At 43.2% G+C, this 16,880-nt stretch overlaps 1 protein-coding gene across 1 annotated transcript; it reads right to left on the bottom strand.

Annotated features, from left to right (window-relative positions):
- Positions 1–6,397: 6,397 nt before the first annotated feature.
- Positions 6,398–15,705, bottom strand: LOC306970052 (odorant receptor 131-2-like; the record flags this gene model as incomplete). Its single annotated transcript, XM_079565878.1, has 3 exons — positions 6,398–6,658; positions 8,321–8,479; positions 15,220–15,705. The coding sequence occupies 3 exons, from the start codon at positions 15,703–15,705 to the stop codon at positions 6,398–6,400; spliced, it is 906 nt and encodes a 301-aa protein (XP_079422004.1).
- Between the last annotated feature and the right edge of the window lie 1,175 nt (positions 15,706–16,880).

Here is a 16,880-nt window from a genome sequence, read left to right as displayed (position 1 = left end):
CACTGCAGACCGACGCTCTTATCATACGAACTGCCCACTGAGTCACGTTTCTCTGTAGATTTACTGAACTGAAAAGACCATTTATTTTTCTCACATTGTAGCCACGGCGTCTGCACCTAAAGCAGCTCCTACAGACTCCACTTATCCCAGTCTTGTACTTTACAAGATTATCAATTCCTACATCTTGATTCCTTGCCTGATTTGTGGAGCTTTGAATCCATCAAAACAATGAATTATTTTGATTTACAGTTTATTCAAAGACTAAAGGTGGATTATGCAGTTTTTTTCATGTTTGTGCGTGACCTTTCAGTGACCCTGCGGCCTTTGTTTTCCATCACAGTGGCCTCTATGACGCTCCAGGATCTATTGTTTGTCAACTTTCTGGTAGGTTTTCTGGTGTGAGGGACCGTCAGCAGAGAAAACCGACCAGAAAGTTCGAAAACAACAAAACAATTGATCCTGGAGCGTTGTAGAGGCTCTGTGCTGGAAAGTAAAGGCGCCATGATAACCACTCATTGGGTTTTTATTTCCAGAATAGAATAGTTGTACCTAGCGTCACATTTCTAGTGCTGAGATTGTATTCCCCACATCCCTTCCACGCCTCGTACCTCCCGTTTTAGCTGATGCAGGCTGTGTTGGGGTAGGAGTTCTTTATCGTGGCTTTAAATGATAGAAAACAATCAATGTCAGTAATCTACAGAAATGTTTCAAAATGATCTGAAAAGTGCCCCCCCTCCCTCCTCACCTGCAGTGTCTCGCCTTAAAGTTCAAACAGGACAGGATTGTTTTTGTTTGTGTGTTTTGTTAAATAAATAATGAGCATACAAAACCATGAGCTGCTTTAAGTTCATGTTTCAAATGCATCCAAATGGTCTAATGGAACTCTGACGGTTTCAGTTTCAGTGCATCCCTGTCATGTTTTTTCACTCAACAGCTTCAGTTTCCTCTTGTAGCTTCACAGTGACGGTAGCTAGTGCTAATGCTAATGCTAACACTGCTCACAGAGCTGGAGCTGTCAGCATTCAGCATTCAGCTGGTGGATGTCACAACATCACCCCTGCGTTGAGTTCCCCTTCCCCTGTTAGCCAGTCAGAGGCTGCTTTCTAAAAGCTGAGCTTCAAGGGGATTTCCCGTAGAGCTTCAGCAGCTCTGAGGGACAGTGAAGACAAGGGCTGGGTACCGTTCGTTTTTTTCCGATACGAAGTACCTTAACGATACCTGCTTTTCGGTTCCGGTGCCTTAATGGTACTTTTTTCTATACCTATGTTATTTTAATTCAATAAAAATAACGTGTATTAAAAGTATCATTCAGGAAAAAGACTGAAAACAGCACAACAGAGGCTCCACAGGAGCAGCAGCATCGCCTGGAACCTCGTGTTTTCAGCACAATTTCCACTTAAGCAGAGATAAAAAGAGAGAAAGGACGTTATTCCCTCCTGAGCTGCAGAGTCAGATCCACATCAGGACATGGTTTCTTTCAGCTAAACTTTTCTAAACTCTCTGGACTTTGACGAAGCGAAAGCTCCAAACGTCAAAGATCCTCACATGGTGTGAGCGCTCACTCTGCCACTGATCATTTACCAAAACTGTACCAACAATATCTAATACAGAGTGAGCGCTCACTTTTCTATAAACCATCTTGGATATTCCCGTCTCTGCAGCTGCTGTAAAGTTGTAACAACAGCACGTAAGCTCCGCCTCCGGGTCTGTCGCTAAAGGTAAACACGTCTTTCTTGTTGTCACGGCTTGGTTTTGCTTTTCAATTTGCCTAAAAACTAAAGTTTCTTATTCAGTCCTGGTTTATAACTGGTTTATAACTGGTTTAGTTTAGCTCTGGGTTTTACGACCGGAGTAAGTCCTGGTTGAAGCTTTGCTTCGCTTTAAGTCCAATTCATACTAGGCCTGTAAGTTATAGCTTTAAGGTGTAGCTTTTCTTCGCTCCATTTGCACTGAAGCGGTTCATTATCACATACGCGCATTTTTTAGACTCAATGCGGGTCTGGAGAGAAAAAGAACCGAAAATTGGCACCGAAAGAATTTTATTTTTTCGATACCTCCCCCGACCGGAGCTTTTCGGTCGGTTCCAAGTAGGTACCGTTTAACGGTGCCCATCCCTAGTGAAGACCACACTGAAACATCTGAATAATAACTGGCATTCTCAAGAAATAAACTAAACAGACCTGGAGTTGTTCTGGGCCATTCAGGCAGGTGTTTGAGTTTTCTTTGAATCTTCCCCTGTGGCTATTTGTGCCGCAGTAGCAGCTTACAGAAGCTCCTCCCACAGTCCGATGGAACCAGGAAGTGTTTTCCATAGCTCTCTTCTCTTGCAGAGCTCATCCCTCCATCACAGATCACCAGCAGCAAAAACCGTCACCGGAAGCGTTCCTATTGACCACAGTGCAGCCGCTCTGAGTCCAGACACGTCCAGTATCTGGACATATCCTGGAGACAGAACCAGGAAGACTGGCTGAGGAGGGATTTCAACAAGCCGTTTCAGATCGATATGGCATTTTTAAGTGACCAAGATGTGTTTTGAATTCTTAAAGTCTTCAGTTAGGTTAAACTTTATTATCCTAAAGGGATTTGCCGAGCCTTGGTTCCAGAAGCTCTGATGCAGATGAGCCGACTGTCCTTTTGTGAGTCTGCCTAATATCCTCTCTTCAAAATGGCGTCCGTCGTCCAACAAGCTCTGTCCTTCGTCCTGAATGAGAAGGCGGATTTTGAGGAGCAGCGGACTCGACCACTCATAGTCTTCATCTGGACTGAGTCCTGACTGACCCGTCAAACTGAACAGATCTGGGTTCAGCTCGAGTCCAGATTAGCTTTAGTGACGAGAATCTGACAAAACACCTGGGTTTGACTCAACTCTGTAAATAAAGACTTTGAACTCTCTTTATTTTAAATACTTTACCTTTTTCTACGTAATACATGTTGCAGTATATTCTATTTTAGGGATGGGGCGATAATGAAGTTTTGGCGTCACGATTATCTTGGCCAAAATAATTGCGATTAACGATATATTTGCCTATGGTTTAAAAAAAATCACTGAAACTAGAGATGATGGGGATTGGGCAATTATTAAATATTCCTCTTCATGGTCTGCTGTAAATGTCATATTGAGTGAGACGTAAAGTAGGTATTTAAAGTCACACTGTGTAACATTTAGGACTATACTGTTGTCATCAACACAGAACATGCCGTTAATGAGCAGCTCCACACAGGAAAGGCTCTTTCTGCAGTGGGGAAGACTGGATTTGGAGGCGCTAACGTAATGAGATCTTAAATAGGCTACTGCTGACTTTAGTCACATCTCCATGGAGACGTACCCACTCCCCACTGGTTGTCTGATTTAGCGATTATCTTCTAGCACGATAATCAAACAATGTGGCGATCCATTAATTGCCACATTTTGATCACGATTAAAGATATACATTTACAATCCCTAATCACATGGACCCACGTTTGAGAATGTGCTGCTGTTCTAAGGTCCGGCTGTTCCCAGGAAGTACCGGTGTAGTACATGATCTGTTTCTCAGACTCAGTACTCGTGAACTCCGGGGTGCAGACTCAGAGAACGGACTTGAGTTCACGTGTGGACTCGGCTTTTTCAGCGTTTGGAACGAGTGAACTCGATGACATCACAGGAAGTAGCTCAGGAACACGGGGCTGTGAGCTTTTTAACATTAAATCACCTCATATGAAACAAATGAGACACTGCAGGCCAAGTGAAAGATGTTTTTAAAAACAGAAATTACAAACTTTTGCAGTAAACAAAAATATAACTTTACATTTTAGCCACTTTCACATTATTCAAACAGTTACATCCTACATAAATGTACGCGTTACGTGTAAAATAATTGAAATATCTGACGTGCAAACTGAAACAATCAAAAAATATATAGGTCAAATATTTATTCATTTGTTTGGGGTTTGCAAATTATTCTAACAAACAATTTAAACTTTAAAATATGAAACTGTTTTTGAAGTTCCCATATAAAGATTTGTCTGCAGATCCCCCTTAATAAAAAATAAAATGCATTTGTCCTCAATGACCTGTTCATGGCGATAGGACTTTACTATTGCTGGACATTGTGAGAAAATGAAAGAGAAAGTGAAAGGAGCAGGAGACACTTCTCTGAGGACAAAAGACTCTTAAACCGGTCACATCTAGTTTATTTAGTGACATGCTCACGATCAGCTGTTGTTCAGCTGGAGGTGCTGAGGAGGAGGGGCCGAAGGCGGGGGCTCGCAGTGATCCACGTGCTCAAAGCCAAACGGATTGTGGAAAATATTCATCTTATTCCGCCCCGCCCACTTTTATGCTTTAGAAGAAAAGCCTAAATATTAGGGCCAGGACCATCCACTTTTGTCACGATCCGATACGTATCACGATAATCTGGGGCCGATTCGATATGTATTGCGATACAGCAAGTAATTATGACTTGTAATATGTTTACCTTAAAATTAAAAAACGAAAATGGTCATGTGTTCAGTGTTCAGATCGAAAAGTGCATCCAGCACTTTTTGTGCTTTCCAGCAACATCACTTTGTGATGTTGCTGGAAAATAAAGGAGTGCGGGATAAAAACTCCTCCAAACACGATCCAAATCCGATCCCATATTTGGTCCCAGCCCTACTAAATAAGCATATTACTATAGATATTGTGAACACCCAGCTGAGACAGTACAGTTTTGGTCTGTTTTAGACCCACATTAGTCCTGATTCAATCTTGATCCACCATCTGCGATGCTAAGCAGGGTCGATCTCGGTGATTACCGGGATGGGAGACCACGAGGTGTGAGTAGGCCTGTAATGATAGCAAAACCTTAAGTTTGAGGAAACTATCGCGATTAAATGAGGGACACGGTCGAACGCTTTCTCCAGATCCACAAAACACATGTGGACTGGTTGGGCGAACTCCCACGAACCCTCGAGCACCCGATGAAGGGTATAGAGCTGGTCCAGTGTGCCACGACCAGGACGAAAACCGCATTGTTCCTCCTGGATCCAAGGTTCAACTATCGGCCGGATCCTCCTCTCCAGCACCCTGGAGTAGACCTTACCGGGGAGGCTGAGGAGTGTGATCCCTCTGTAATTGGAGCACACCCTCCGGTCCCCCTTCTTAAAGAGAGGGACCACCACCCCGGTCTGCCAATCCAGGGGCGCTGTCCCCGACCGCCACGCGGCGTGTCAGCCAAGACAGCTCAATCAATTTTGATTCATCAATATTACAATAAATGTGTTGTTATTGATTGGTGTTAGGTTTGTGTAGAGGCGGATGTACGCAGAGCACTGTTCCAAGTCCTCACACCGACATTTTGCTGGATGTCTCTATCTGCTCTTCACATTTAACTCTGTACTGGCCTGCCCAACAAAGCTTTAGGCCAAAATGCTTTTAGAAAGTGTTGCTGTTCCCTGTAGTGTGTACTAATGTCCTCACCTGTACACACCCACTGTCTGCATACTCCTCCACATGAAGCCACGATCCATTCCTAATCCTAACTTCGAGGCGAGAACAGCAGTACAACACCAATGGGAGAGTGCTTCTCTTTGACCCTCATGGTGGGGAGCCGACATTGCTGCCATACTACCCCCTGGCGGCCAGGGCCATTCCAAATTAAACTTTGTAAAGCAGATTCCAATAGAGACTTTACACCTCCCAAAAACAGTTTAAAGCTTTAAGGCTCCAAAGAGTTTGCTTTTTTCTAAAGATTACCGATGTGACAACTCATATTATGAACTACGCTCATGTTTGTTTTTGTGGAATTAAAAAGTTTAACCTCGGGTCTTTGATTGACAGGTTCTGGAGCACTATGGAGGCGGGCTTCCTGCCTTTGTCAGGAACATGCTCTGTAGGAGGAGTAAGGTGTGCCATGTTATTTTCACAGAAACACAGGACCATTACCATGAATGGCAGTAATGCATCTCTAAGTATTAAATCTACAACACAGAGCTAGGCTGAGGGAACACACCTGCAGCATCAGGAGATGTTAGAGAAGTAACAATGGTGTTGGAGAGGATGGATGAAGAATAGGCAGCAGGCTGGACGTCTTATACAGGAGAAGTTTATTTACCATCGGTGCGGGACCCGGAGACATGAACTCCAGACATTGTGCTAGTCCTACCATTCAAGTCTGTCTATGCTTCCACAGAAAAGGGATAAATCCCCTCTCAGAGCGTCAGACTGATACACAAGCAAACATTCAGTAGCTGAAAGTGGCGCCTAAGCTCCACAGTCAAGACTCTGACAGAGAGAGTACGACTGTACAGCCTGACCCAGTATGATAGACAGTGATTTAATGTTATCCTCTAAGTGTTCTCCAACACTGTGTGTGCAGGTATGTGTGTCTTGCTGCAAACATCACCTGTGTTAGAACGTGTAGTAGATGCAGATGTCCTATTTGTGTATCTTGCAGCAGAGATGCAGCAGCAGCGCGGCTCTGATAGTCGGGTCTCTCAGTCCGTACACCAGGACGCTCAGGCACTTGGGTAGAATGATCAGTGAAATGTAAAACACGGCTTGGATTCGTGCAAATACAACACGGGGCACAGCGAAGTACAGCGCCATCATCAGGATGTCGTGGAAGGTGGAGGTGATCATAAAGCAAAGCTGCAGCAGGTGGAGAAGCAGAGTGGTGCGCGCCTTCCCAGCAGACACCTGGGCACAAGAAACTATGGATAACAACAACAATTCTATTGTTTTTGGTGGTTCTGGGTTTGTCAAGCCAGATGCAATGAAATATTACACTTTAAGTTTAGGGTGTGGGTTTTTAGAGACAAAATAACATAATCTGCAGATTGTACGTATGAAAAGAAACATTATTTTATACTACCACTTGATACATTGTACCTGCACATTACATTCATCCATCCATCCATTTTCTTCCACTTGTCCGTTGCCGGGTCGTGGGGGCAGCCTTTGCAGCTGACCAAATCACACTGCACCAGCCCCTCCACAGAAGGACGGCCTCACGATTCAAACCGGGCCTGTTGGTCTCTCATAAGGGGCTTCTGAACAGCTCTTTGTCTGATCCGTCACCTAGGACCTGTTTGCCCTGGGAGACCCTACCAGGGGCACGAAGCCCCCGACAACAGAGCTCCAGGATCATTCGGGTGCTCAAACCCCTCCACCACGTTAAGGTGGCGGTTTCAAGAGGGGATTACATTTAGTACAATGTAATGTGCCGCAACAGTGTGTAATACTGTGCTATGGAATAATATGTATTTGTAGTTTGTAAAAACAGACACAGTCTCTACATTTAAGACGAGGCTCAAAACTTACCTCTGAAGTTGGAAGCGACCAAGCTCTTCCACGGGCACAAAGACCAGACAGGTACACATCAACTCGTCTAAGCTCAGGTAAGAACAGATCTCAGAATGGAATAACAGTGGCCTGTTCCTTTAAGCCCTAACCCTAAAGGTCTAGAGCTGGGTACCGTTAAAAGTGTATACCATCACTTTAACGATACTTAGTTTACGATACCAATACCTGACCGATACTGTTTTCAATACCTATACTGTAATAAAACAAAACAATTATGTGAATTTAAAAAAATAAAATACTTATTTTAACGGCTAATCTTTCTGAACGGCTAATTTTAGTACGAAGCAGAAAACTGTTAGACCGTGTTATCTAGAAGAATAATCTAATATATAAAATACTACTAAATATATTAAATAAATAAAAATTCCAATCTATATTAATTTGTTGCATGATATGATGCAGAAAAAAATAAATTCAAAGGGAAAGTGGATGATTTTCACTCAATATGGGATCCGTTTCTGGGGTACTTTGAAGGGTGCAAGCAAGCATGAATGGGATTGATTGATTTGGGATTGATTTTTTCTGATTGTATCATTTACCGAACCCTACTCATGTCTTATTACATTATATACCGCCAAAGTAGTAAGATTGTTACAAAGCAGATTATATTGTACTGAATTTACTTAGGTACAATGTATCAAGGAAGTGTAAAATAAAGTATTACCTTTTCTACAGCTGAAAAATTTGCTGTGTAGTGTGAAGTGTAAATTTCTAATGCCTTTAAAAACATATATTCCAGAAGATTTTTAAAGAGGCAAACAAGTGCAAAAAGTCCTAAAATGTATGTGAATAGCAATATTTTGCACTTATATTAAATTGTTTTAAACACCAACGCGAAAAGTGGCTCAATTGACCCCACTCCCCCCTAAAGGAGGAGGGGCATCGGACATGAGAGAGTATGAGAGAGTATGAGAGAGTATGAGAGAGTATGAGAGAGTATGAGAGAGTATGAGAGAGTATGAGAGAGTATGAGAGAGTATGAGAGAGTAAGAGGACCTGGTTGGTGGAAGCAGAACGGGCCGCCCTTATCACGGCTGCATAGGACACGCTGATGGAGAGAAAGGCGGCAAGGAACAAGGAGTAGGTCACGACCTCATCAAACAGACGGGAGTCTGAGCTGGGGTACAACACCAGGCTGTTACAGATGATCTCCACCTGTCACCAAAAGAACAGTCACAACAAACTCATCTGTCACAGAGAGGACAGTCACAACAAACTCATCTGTTACCGAGAGAACAGTCACAACAAACTCATCTGTCACTGAGAGAACAGTCACAACAAACTCATCTGTCACCAAGAGAACAGTCACAACAAACTCATCTGTCACAGAGAGAACAGTCACAACAAACTCATCTGTTACCGAGAGAACAGTCACAACAAACTCATCTGTCACAGAGAGAACAGTCACAACAAACTCATCTGTCACAGAGAGAACAGTCACAACAAACTCATCTGTTACCGAGAGAACAGTCACAACAAACTCATCTGTCACAGAGAGAACAGTCACAACAAACTCATCTGTCACACAGAGAACAGTCACAACAAACTCATCTGTCACAGAGAGAACAGTCACAACAAACTCATCTGTCACTGAAAGAACAGTCACAACAAACTCATCTGTCACTGAGAGAACAGTCACAACAAACTCATCTGTCAGAGAGAGAACAGTCACAACAAACTCATCTGTCACAGAGAGAACAGTCACAACAAACTCATCCGTCACAGAGAGAACAGTCACAACAAACTCATCAGTCACAGAAAGAACAGTCACAACAAACTCATCTGTCAGAGAGAGAACAGTCACAACAAACTCATCAGTCACAGAGAGAACAGTCACAACAAACTCATCAGTCACAGAGAGAACAGTCACAACAAACTCATCAGTCACAGAGAGAACAGTCACAACAAACCCATCTGTCACTGAGAGAACAGTCACAACAAACTCATCTATCACAGAGAGAACAGTCACAACAAACTCATCTGTCACAGAGAGAACAGTCACAACAAACTCATCCGTCACAGAGAGAACAGTCACAACAAACTCATCAGTCACAGAAAGAACAGTCACAACAAACTCATCTGTCAGAGAGAGAACAGTCACAACAAACTCATCCGTCACAGAGAGAACAGTCACAACAAACTCATCTGTTACCGAGAGAACAGTCACAACAAACTCATGTCACAAAGAGAGAACAGTCACAACAAACTCATCTGTCACAGAGAGAACAGTCACAACAAACTCATCAGTCACAGAGAGAACAGTCACAACAAACTCATCTGTCACAGAGAGAACAGTCACAACAAACTCATCAGTCACAGAGAGAACAGTCACAACAAACTCATCTGTCACAGAGAGAACAGTCACAACAAACTCATCTGTCACAGAGAGAACAGTCACAACAAACTCATCTGTCACAGAGAGAACAGTCACAACAAACACATGTCACAAAGAGAGAACAGTCACAACAAACTCATCTGTCACTGAGAGAACAGTCACAACAAACTCATCTGTCACAGAGAGAACAGTCACAACAAACTCATCTGTCACAGAGAGAACAGTCACAACAAACTCATCTGTCACAGAGAGAACAGTCACAACAAACTCATCTGTCACTGAGAGAACAGTCACAACAAACTCATCTGTCACAGAGAGAACAGTCACAACAAACTCATCTGTCACAGAGAGAACAGTCACAACAAACTCATCTGTCACAGAGAGAACAGTCACAACAAACTCATCTGTCACAGAGAGAACAGTCACAACAAACTCATCAGTCACAGAGAGAACAGTCACAACAAACTCATCAGTCACAGAGAGAACAGTCACAACAAACCCATCTGTCACTGAGAGAACAGTCACAACAAACTCATCTATCACAGAGAGAACAGTCACAACAAACTCATCTGTCAGAGAGAGAACAGTCACAACAAACTCATCCGTCACAGAGAGAACAGTCACAACAAACTCATCAGTCACAGAAAGAACAGTCACAACAAACTCATCTGTCAGAGAGAGAACAGTCACAACAAACTCATCCGTCACAGAGAGAACAGTCACAACAAACTCATCTGTTACCGAGAGAACAGTCACAACAAACTCATGTCACAAAGAGAGAACAGTCACAACAAACTCATCTGTCACAGAGAGAACAGTCACAACAAACTCATCAGTCACAGAGAGAACAGTCACAACAAACTCATCTGTCACAGAGAGAACAGTCACAACAAACTCATCAGTCACAGAGAGAACAGTCACAACAAACTCATCTGTCACAGAGAGAACAGTCACAACAAACTCATCTGTCACAGAGAGAACAGTCACAACAAACTCATCTGTCACAGAGAGAACAGTCACAACAAACACATGTCACAAAGAGAGAACAGTCACAACAAACTCATCTGTCACTGAGAGAACAGTCACAACAAACTCATCTGTCACAGAGAGAACAGTCACAACAAACTCATCTGTCACAGAGAGAACAGTCACAACAAACTCATCTGTCACAGAGAGAACAGTCACAACAAACTCATCTGTCACTGAGAGAACAGTCACAACAAACTCATCTGTCACAGAGAGAACAGTCACAACAAACTCATCTGTCACAGAGAGAACAGTCACAACAAACTCATCTGTCACAGAGAGAACAGTCACAACAAACTCATCTGTCACAGAGAGAACAGTCACAACAAACTCATCTGTCACAGAGAGAACAGTCACAACAAACTCATCTGTCACTGAGAGAACAGTCACAACAAACTCATCTGTCACAGAGAGAACAGTCACAACAAACTCATCTGTCACAGAGAGAACAGTCACAACAAACTCATCTGTCACAGAGAGAACAGTCACAACAAACTCATCTGTCACTGAAAGAACAGTCACAACAAACTCATCTGTCACAGAGAGAACAGTCACAACAAACTCATCTGTCACAGAGAGAACAGTCACAACAAACTCATCTGTCACAGAGAGAACAGTCACAACAAACTCATCTGTCACAGAGAGAACAGTCACAACAAACTCATCTGTCACAGAGAGAACAGTCACAACAAACTCATCTGTCACTGAGAGAACAGTCACAACAAACTCATCTGTCACAGAGAGAACAGTCACAACAAACTCATCTGTCACAGAGAGAACAGTCACAACAAACTCATCTGTCACAGAGAGAACAGTCACAACAAACTCATCTGCCACAGAGAGAACAGTCACAACAAACTCATCTGCCACAGAGAGAACAGTCACAACAAACTCATCTGTCACAGAAAGAACAGTCACAACAAACTCATCTGTCACTGAGAGAACAGTCACAACAAACTCATCTGTCACAGAGAGAACAGTCACAACAAACTCATCTGTCACTGAGAGAACAGTCACAACAAACTCATCTGTCACAGAAAGAACAGTCACAACAAACTCATCTGTCACTGAGAGAACAGTCACAACAAACTCATCTGTCAAAGAGAGAACAGTCACAACAAACTCATCTGTCACAGAGAGAACAGTCACAACAAACTCATCTGTCACAGAAAGAACAGTCACAACAAACTCATCTGTCACTGAGAGAACAGTCACAACAAACTCATCTGTCACTGAGAGAACAGTCACAACAAAGTCATCTGTCACAGAGAGAACAGTCACAACAAACTCATCTGTCACTGAAAGAACAGTCACAATAAACTCATCTGTCACAGAGAGAACAGTCACAACAAACTCATCTGTCACAGAAAGAACAGTCACAACAAACTCATCTGTCACCGAAAGAACAGTCACAACAAACTCATCTGCCACAGAGAGAAAAGTCACAACAAACTCATCTGTCACTGAGAGAACAGTCACAACAAACTCATCTGTCAAAGAGAGAACAGTCACAACAAACTCATCTGTCACAGAGAGAACAGTCACAACAAACTCATCTGTCACTGAGAGAACAGTCACAACAAACTCATCTGTCACTGAGAGAACAGTCACAACAAACTCATCTGTCACTGAGAGAACAGTCACAACAAACTCATCTGTCACTGAGAGAACAGTCACAACAAACTCATCTGTCAAAGAGAGAACAGTCACAACAAACTCATCTGTCACAGAAAGAACAGTCACAACAAACTCATCTGTCACTGAGAGAACAGTCACAACAAACTCATCTGTCACAGAGAGAACAGTCACAACAAACTCATCTGTCACAGAAAGAACAGTCACAACAAACTCATCTGTCACCGAAAGAACAGTCACAACAAACTCATCTGTCGCAGAAAGAACAGTCACAACAAACTCATCTGTCAGAGAGAGAACAGTCACAACAAACTCATCCGTCACAGAGAGAACAGTCACAACAAACTCATCTGTTACCGAGAGAACAGTCACAACAAACTCATGTCACAAAGAGAGAACAGTCACAACAAACTCATCAGTCACAGAGAGAACAGTCACAACAAACTCATCTGTCACAGAGAGAACAGTCACAACAAACTCATCAGTCACAGAGAGAACAGTCACAACAAACTCATCTGTCACAGAGAGAACAGTCACAACAAACTCATCTGTCACAGAGAGAACAGTCACAACAAACTCATCTGTCACAGAGAGAACAGTCACAACAAACACATGTCACAAAGAGAGAACAGTCACAACAAACTCATCTGTCACTGAGAGAACAGTCACAACAAACTCATCTGTCACAGAGAGAACAGTCACAACAAACTCATCTGTCACAGAGAGAACAGTCACAACAAACTCATCTGTCACAGAGAGAACAGTCACAACAAACTCATCTGTCACTGAGAGAACAGTCACAACAAACTCATCTGTCACAGAGAGAACAGTCACAACAAACTCATCTGTCACAGAGAGAACAGTCACAACAAACTCATCTGTCACAGAGAGAACAGTCACAACAAACTCATCTGTCACAGAGAGAACAGTCACAACAAACTCATCTGTCACAGAGAGAACAGTCACAACAAACTCATCTGTCACTGAGAGAACAGTCACAACAAACTCATCTGTCACAGAGAGAACAGTCACAACAAACTCATCTGTCACAGAGAGAACAGTCACAACAAACTCATCTGTCACAGAGAGAACAGTCACAACAAACTCATCTGTCACTGAAAGAACAGTCACAACAAACTCATCTGTCACAGAGAGAACAGTCACAACAAACTCATCTGTCACAGAGAGAACAGTCACAACAAACTCATCTGTCACAGAGAGAACAGTCACAACAAACTCATCTGCCACAGAGAGAACAGTCACAACAAACTCATCTGCCACAGAGAGAACAGTCACAACAAACTCATCTGTCACAGAAAGAACAGTCACAACAAACTCATCTGTCACTGAGAGAACAGTCACAACAAACTCATCTGTCACAGAGAGAACAGTCACAACAAACTCATCTGTCACTGAGAGAACAGTCACAACAAACTCATCTGTCACAGAAAGAACAGTCACAACAAACTCATCTGTCACTGAGAGAACAGTCACAACAAACTCATCTGTCAAAGAGAGAACAGTCACAACAAACTCATCTGTCACAGAGAGAACAGTCACAACAAACTCATCTGTCACAGAAAGAACAGTCACAACAAACTCATCTGTCACTGAGAGAACAGTCACAACAAACTCATCTGTCACTGAGAGAACAGTCACAACAAAGTCATCTGTCACAGAGAGAACAGTCACAACAAACTCATCTGTCACTGAAAGAACAGTCACAATAAACTCATCTGTCACAGAGAGAACAGTCACAACAAACTCATCTGTCACAGAAAGAACAGTCACAACAAACTCATCTGTCACCGAAAGAACAGTCACAACAAACTCATCTGCCACAGAGAGAAAAGTCACAACAAACTCATCTGTCACTGAGAGAACAGTCACAACAAACTCATCTGTCAAAGAGAGAACAGTCACAACAAACTCATCTGTCACAGAGAGAACAGTCACAACAAACTCATCTGTCACTGAGAGAACAGTCACAACAAACTCATCTGTCACTGAGAGAACAGTCACAACAAACTCATCTGTCACTGAGAGAACAGTCACAACAAACTCATCTGTCACTGAGAGAACAGTCACAACAAACTCATCTGTCAAAGAGAGAACAGTCACAACAAACTCATCTGTCACAGAAAGAACAGTCACAACAAACTCATCTGTCACTGAGAGAACAGTCACAACAAACTCATCTGTCACAGAGAGAACAGTCACAACAAACTCATCTGTCACAGAAAGAACAGTCACAACAAACTCATCTGTCACCGAAAGAAGTCACAACAAACTCATCTGTCGCAGAAAGAACAGTCACAACAAACTCATCTGTCAAAGAGAGAACAGTCACAACAAACTCATCTGTCACAGAAAGAACAGTCACAACAAACTCATCTGTCACTGAGAGAACAGTCACAACAAACTCATCTGTCACAGAGAGAACAGTCACAACAAACTCATCTGTCACAGAAAGAACAGTCACAACAAACTCATCTGTCACCGAAAGAACAGTCACAACAAACTCATCTGTCACCGAAAGAACAGTCACAACAAACTCATCTGCCACAGAGAGAAAAGTCACAACAAACTCATCTGTCACAGAGAGAACAGTCACAACAAACTCATCTGTCACTGAGAGAACAGTCACAACAAACTCATCTGTCACAGAGAGAAAATGGGTTTGAAAAAAAAAAAACTGGGATGTTGCAAGAAAAAAGGTTTAATAGATGGTGTTGGAAAGTGGGAAAAATTGGTTAGCTTTTTTGTGTTTTTTCTGCTCTTTTGGTGTTTTGCAAAAAATGCTTCATCATTGTTAGAGATATTCCTTTTCCTCAGTATGGCCTAGCTCTACTTGTCACAGAGACAACAGGCATAACAAAGCAGAGTGAGCAGAGTGTACCTGTGTGTTCATGGAGGTGGTCTGCAGTATTATCCCCATTCGCATCATGCTGTAGGTGGTGCTAATTGCCCACGCCCCAAGGTAGGTGGCTGCGGTGTTGCGGGCGGTGGCGATGACAGAGTGCCGCAGGGGCAGACACACGGCCACCCAGCGCTCCAGAGACATGAGTATCAGTACCAGGGGCGAGAAGTTGTGGGATGTGTGGACGAGCAGGACCAGGAGGAGACACAGGGGGAAGGACAGGAGCACCCGCAGGTAGGCCAGGAGAAACATCAGGTGGCTCAGCACCATTTGCAGCGTGTCGCTCAGGAGCAGCTGGAAGAGCAGCCCAAAGCGAGCTGTTTCCCGGAACACGGCTTTGGAGCTAAGAGTCCACAGCATCAGGACGTTCACCCACAGACACAGCAGCCACGGCACGGACCCCACCATGCCGAACACCATGCGCTCAAACGCAGACAGGTGCATGGTGTATGACGTGTTCGACATCACTGAGAGGAGGTTCACACGTACCGGCCGAGGAGGCAGAGGGGGGGGGTTCACATTCAAGTGTCCCTGATCAAAACATCTGCACTCAAATCACTCATGTTGGAGAGTCAGTACCACAGGTGGAAAAGACGGGTGTCAGGAGGCCCCGGGGGGTGGGAGTTTTCATAGGCACAAAGGCATACAAAAAGAGGCCTGCAGCATTTGTTAATTGTATTGATTACGGCAGAGTGACATATTTTTTAAGTATTGTTTAATGATTATCAACAGGCTACTACAGTCCTAATAAAAAGAGCCATCTTCATGACTAAACACAAAACATGGCACAACATGAGTTTGAAAAGAAAAGAATATTGCACTTAATGAAAGCACTTAACTCCAGGTATTGGCCGATAAACTATATGACCACATCTACATTACACACTGAAGGCTCAGAGCAGGGGACACGGCAAAGGAAGAAAAGTGATTGCACAAAGTAGTTTGCGATGGAAACAGGTGCTTAGCGATAGGCCCTCTCACTCTGTATAGACTCATGGGCTTCAGCCCGAGGGTTAAGGTTGTTGCCAGAGATGTCCTGGGCTGAGTGAACTGCAATGTCCAAAGACACAAAAGGAGCCGGGTATTGAATTTTATGGTTAGAAGACAACCTGCTCAACCGTCTGAACCACTGTCACCACTAAAACAAGGTCAGGTTTACAGAATTCACGTCCTCAATCTGGCCCGGCCTTGGCCTGTGGTCACGGCCCTCGCAGCTTTATTAGCAGTTGTATGACTTTGTTAAATGAAATAGTCATTTTCTCCCACTCCTCTTTCTTCTGCGATCTAAAAACAACAATGTCTTAAGAATTTACTGACAGTTAGAAATTAAGCTCCATTAGAGTATTTTTTATTTCCTTTCCAGTTGCTCTGGTTTCCCCATCAACCCAAACCATGGTGTATAGCCAGTCCTCTTTAAGACTGAGGTGTTCTGAAAGGATTTTTTTTTTTCAGTATTTCCTTTTTTTCAGAGAATAATAACACGTATTTAAATCTCTGTTGCCTGCAGTTTCAAAAGCGTCCAGGGGCCAAAGGACACATGCTGGAGTGTCAGATTTGCTTCTTCTACTAGCTTCGGGATCAGAACCAAGGAGGACTTGACAAGAACTGGTCTAAAGTTGGACTTAAGTCAGGTCAACCAG

The sequence above is a fragment of the Gobius niger genome, assembly GCF_951799975.1.
Source record: "Gobius niger genome assembly, chromosome: 11".
In the NCBI taxonomy this organism is placed as follows: domain Eukaryota; kingdom Metazoa; phylum Chordata; class Actinopteri; order Gobiiformes; family Gobiidae; genus Gobius; species Gobius niger.
The sequence above is the reverse complement of the archived record's forward strand: the minus strand, read 5'-3'. Positions and strand labels throughout refer to the sequence as shown.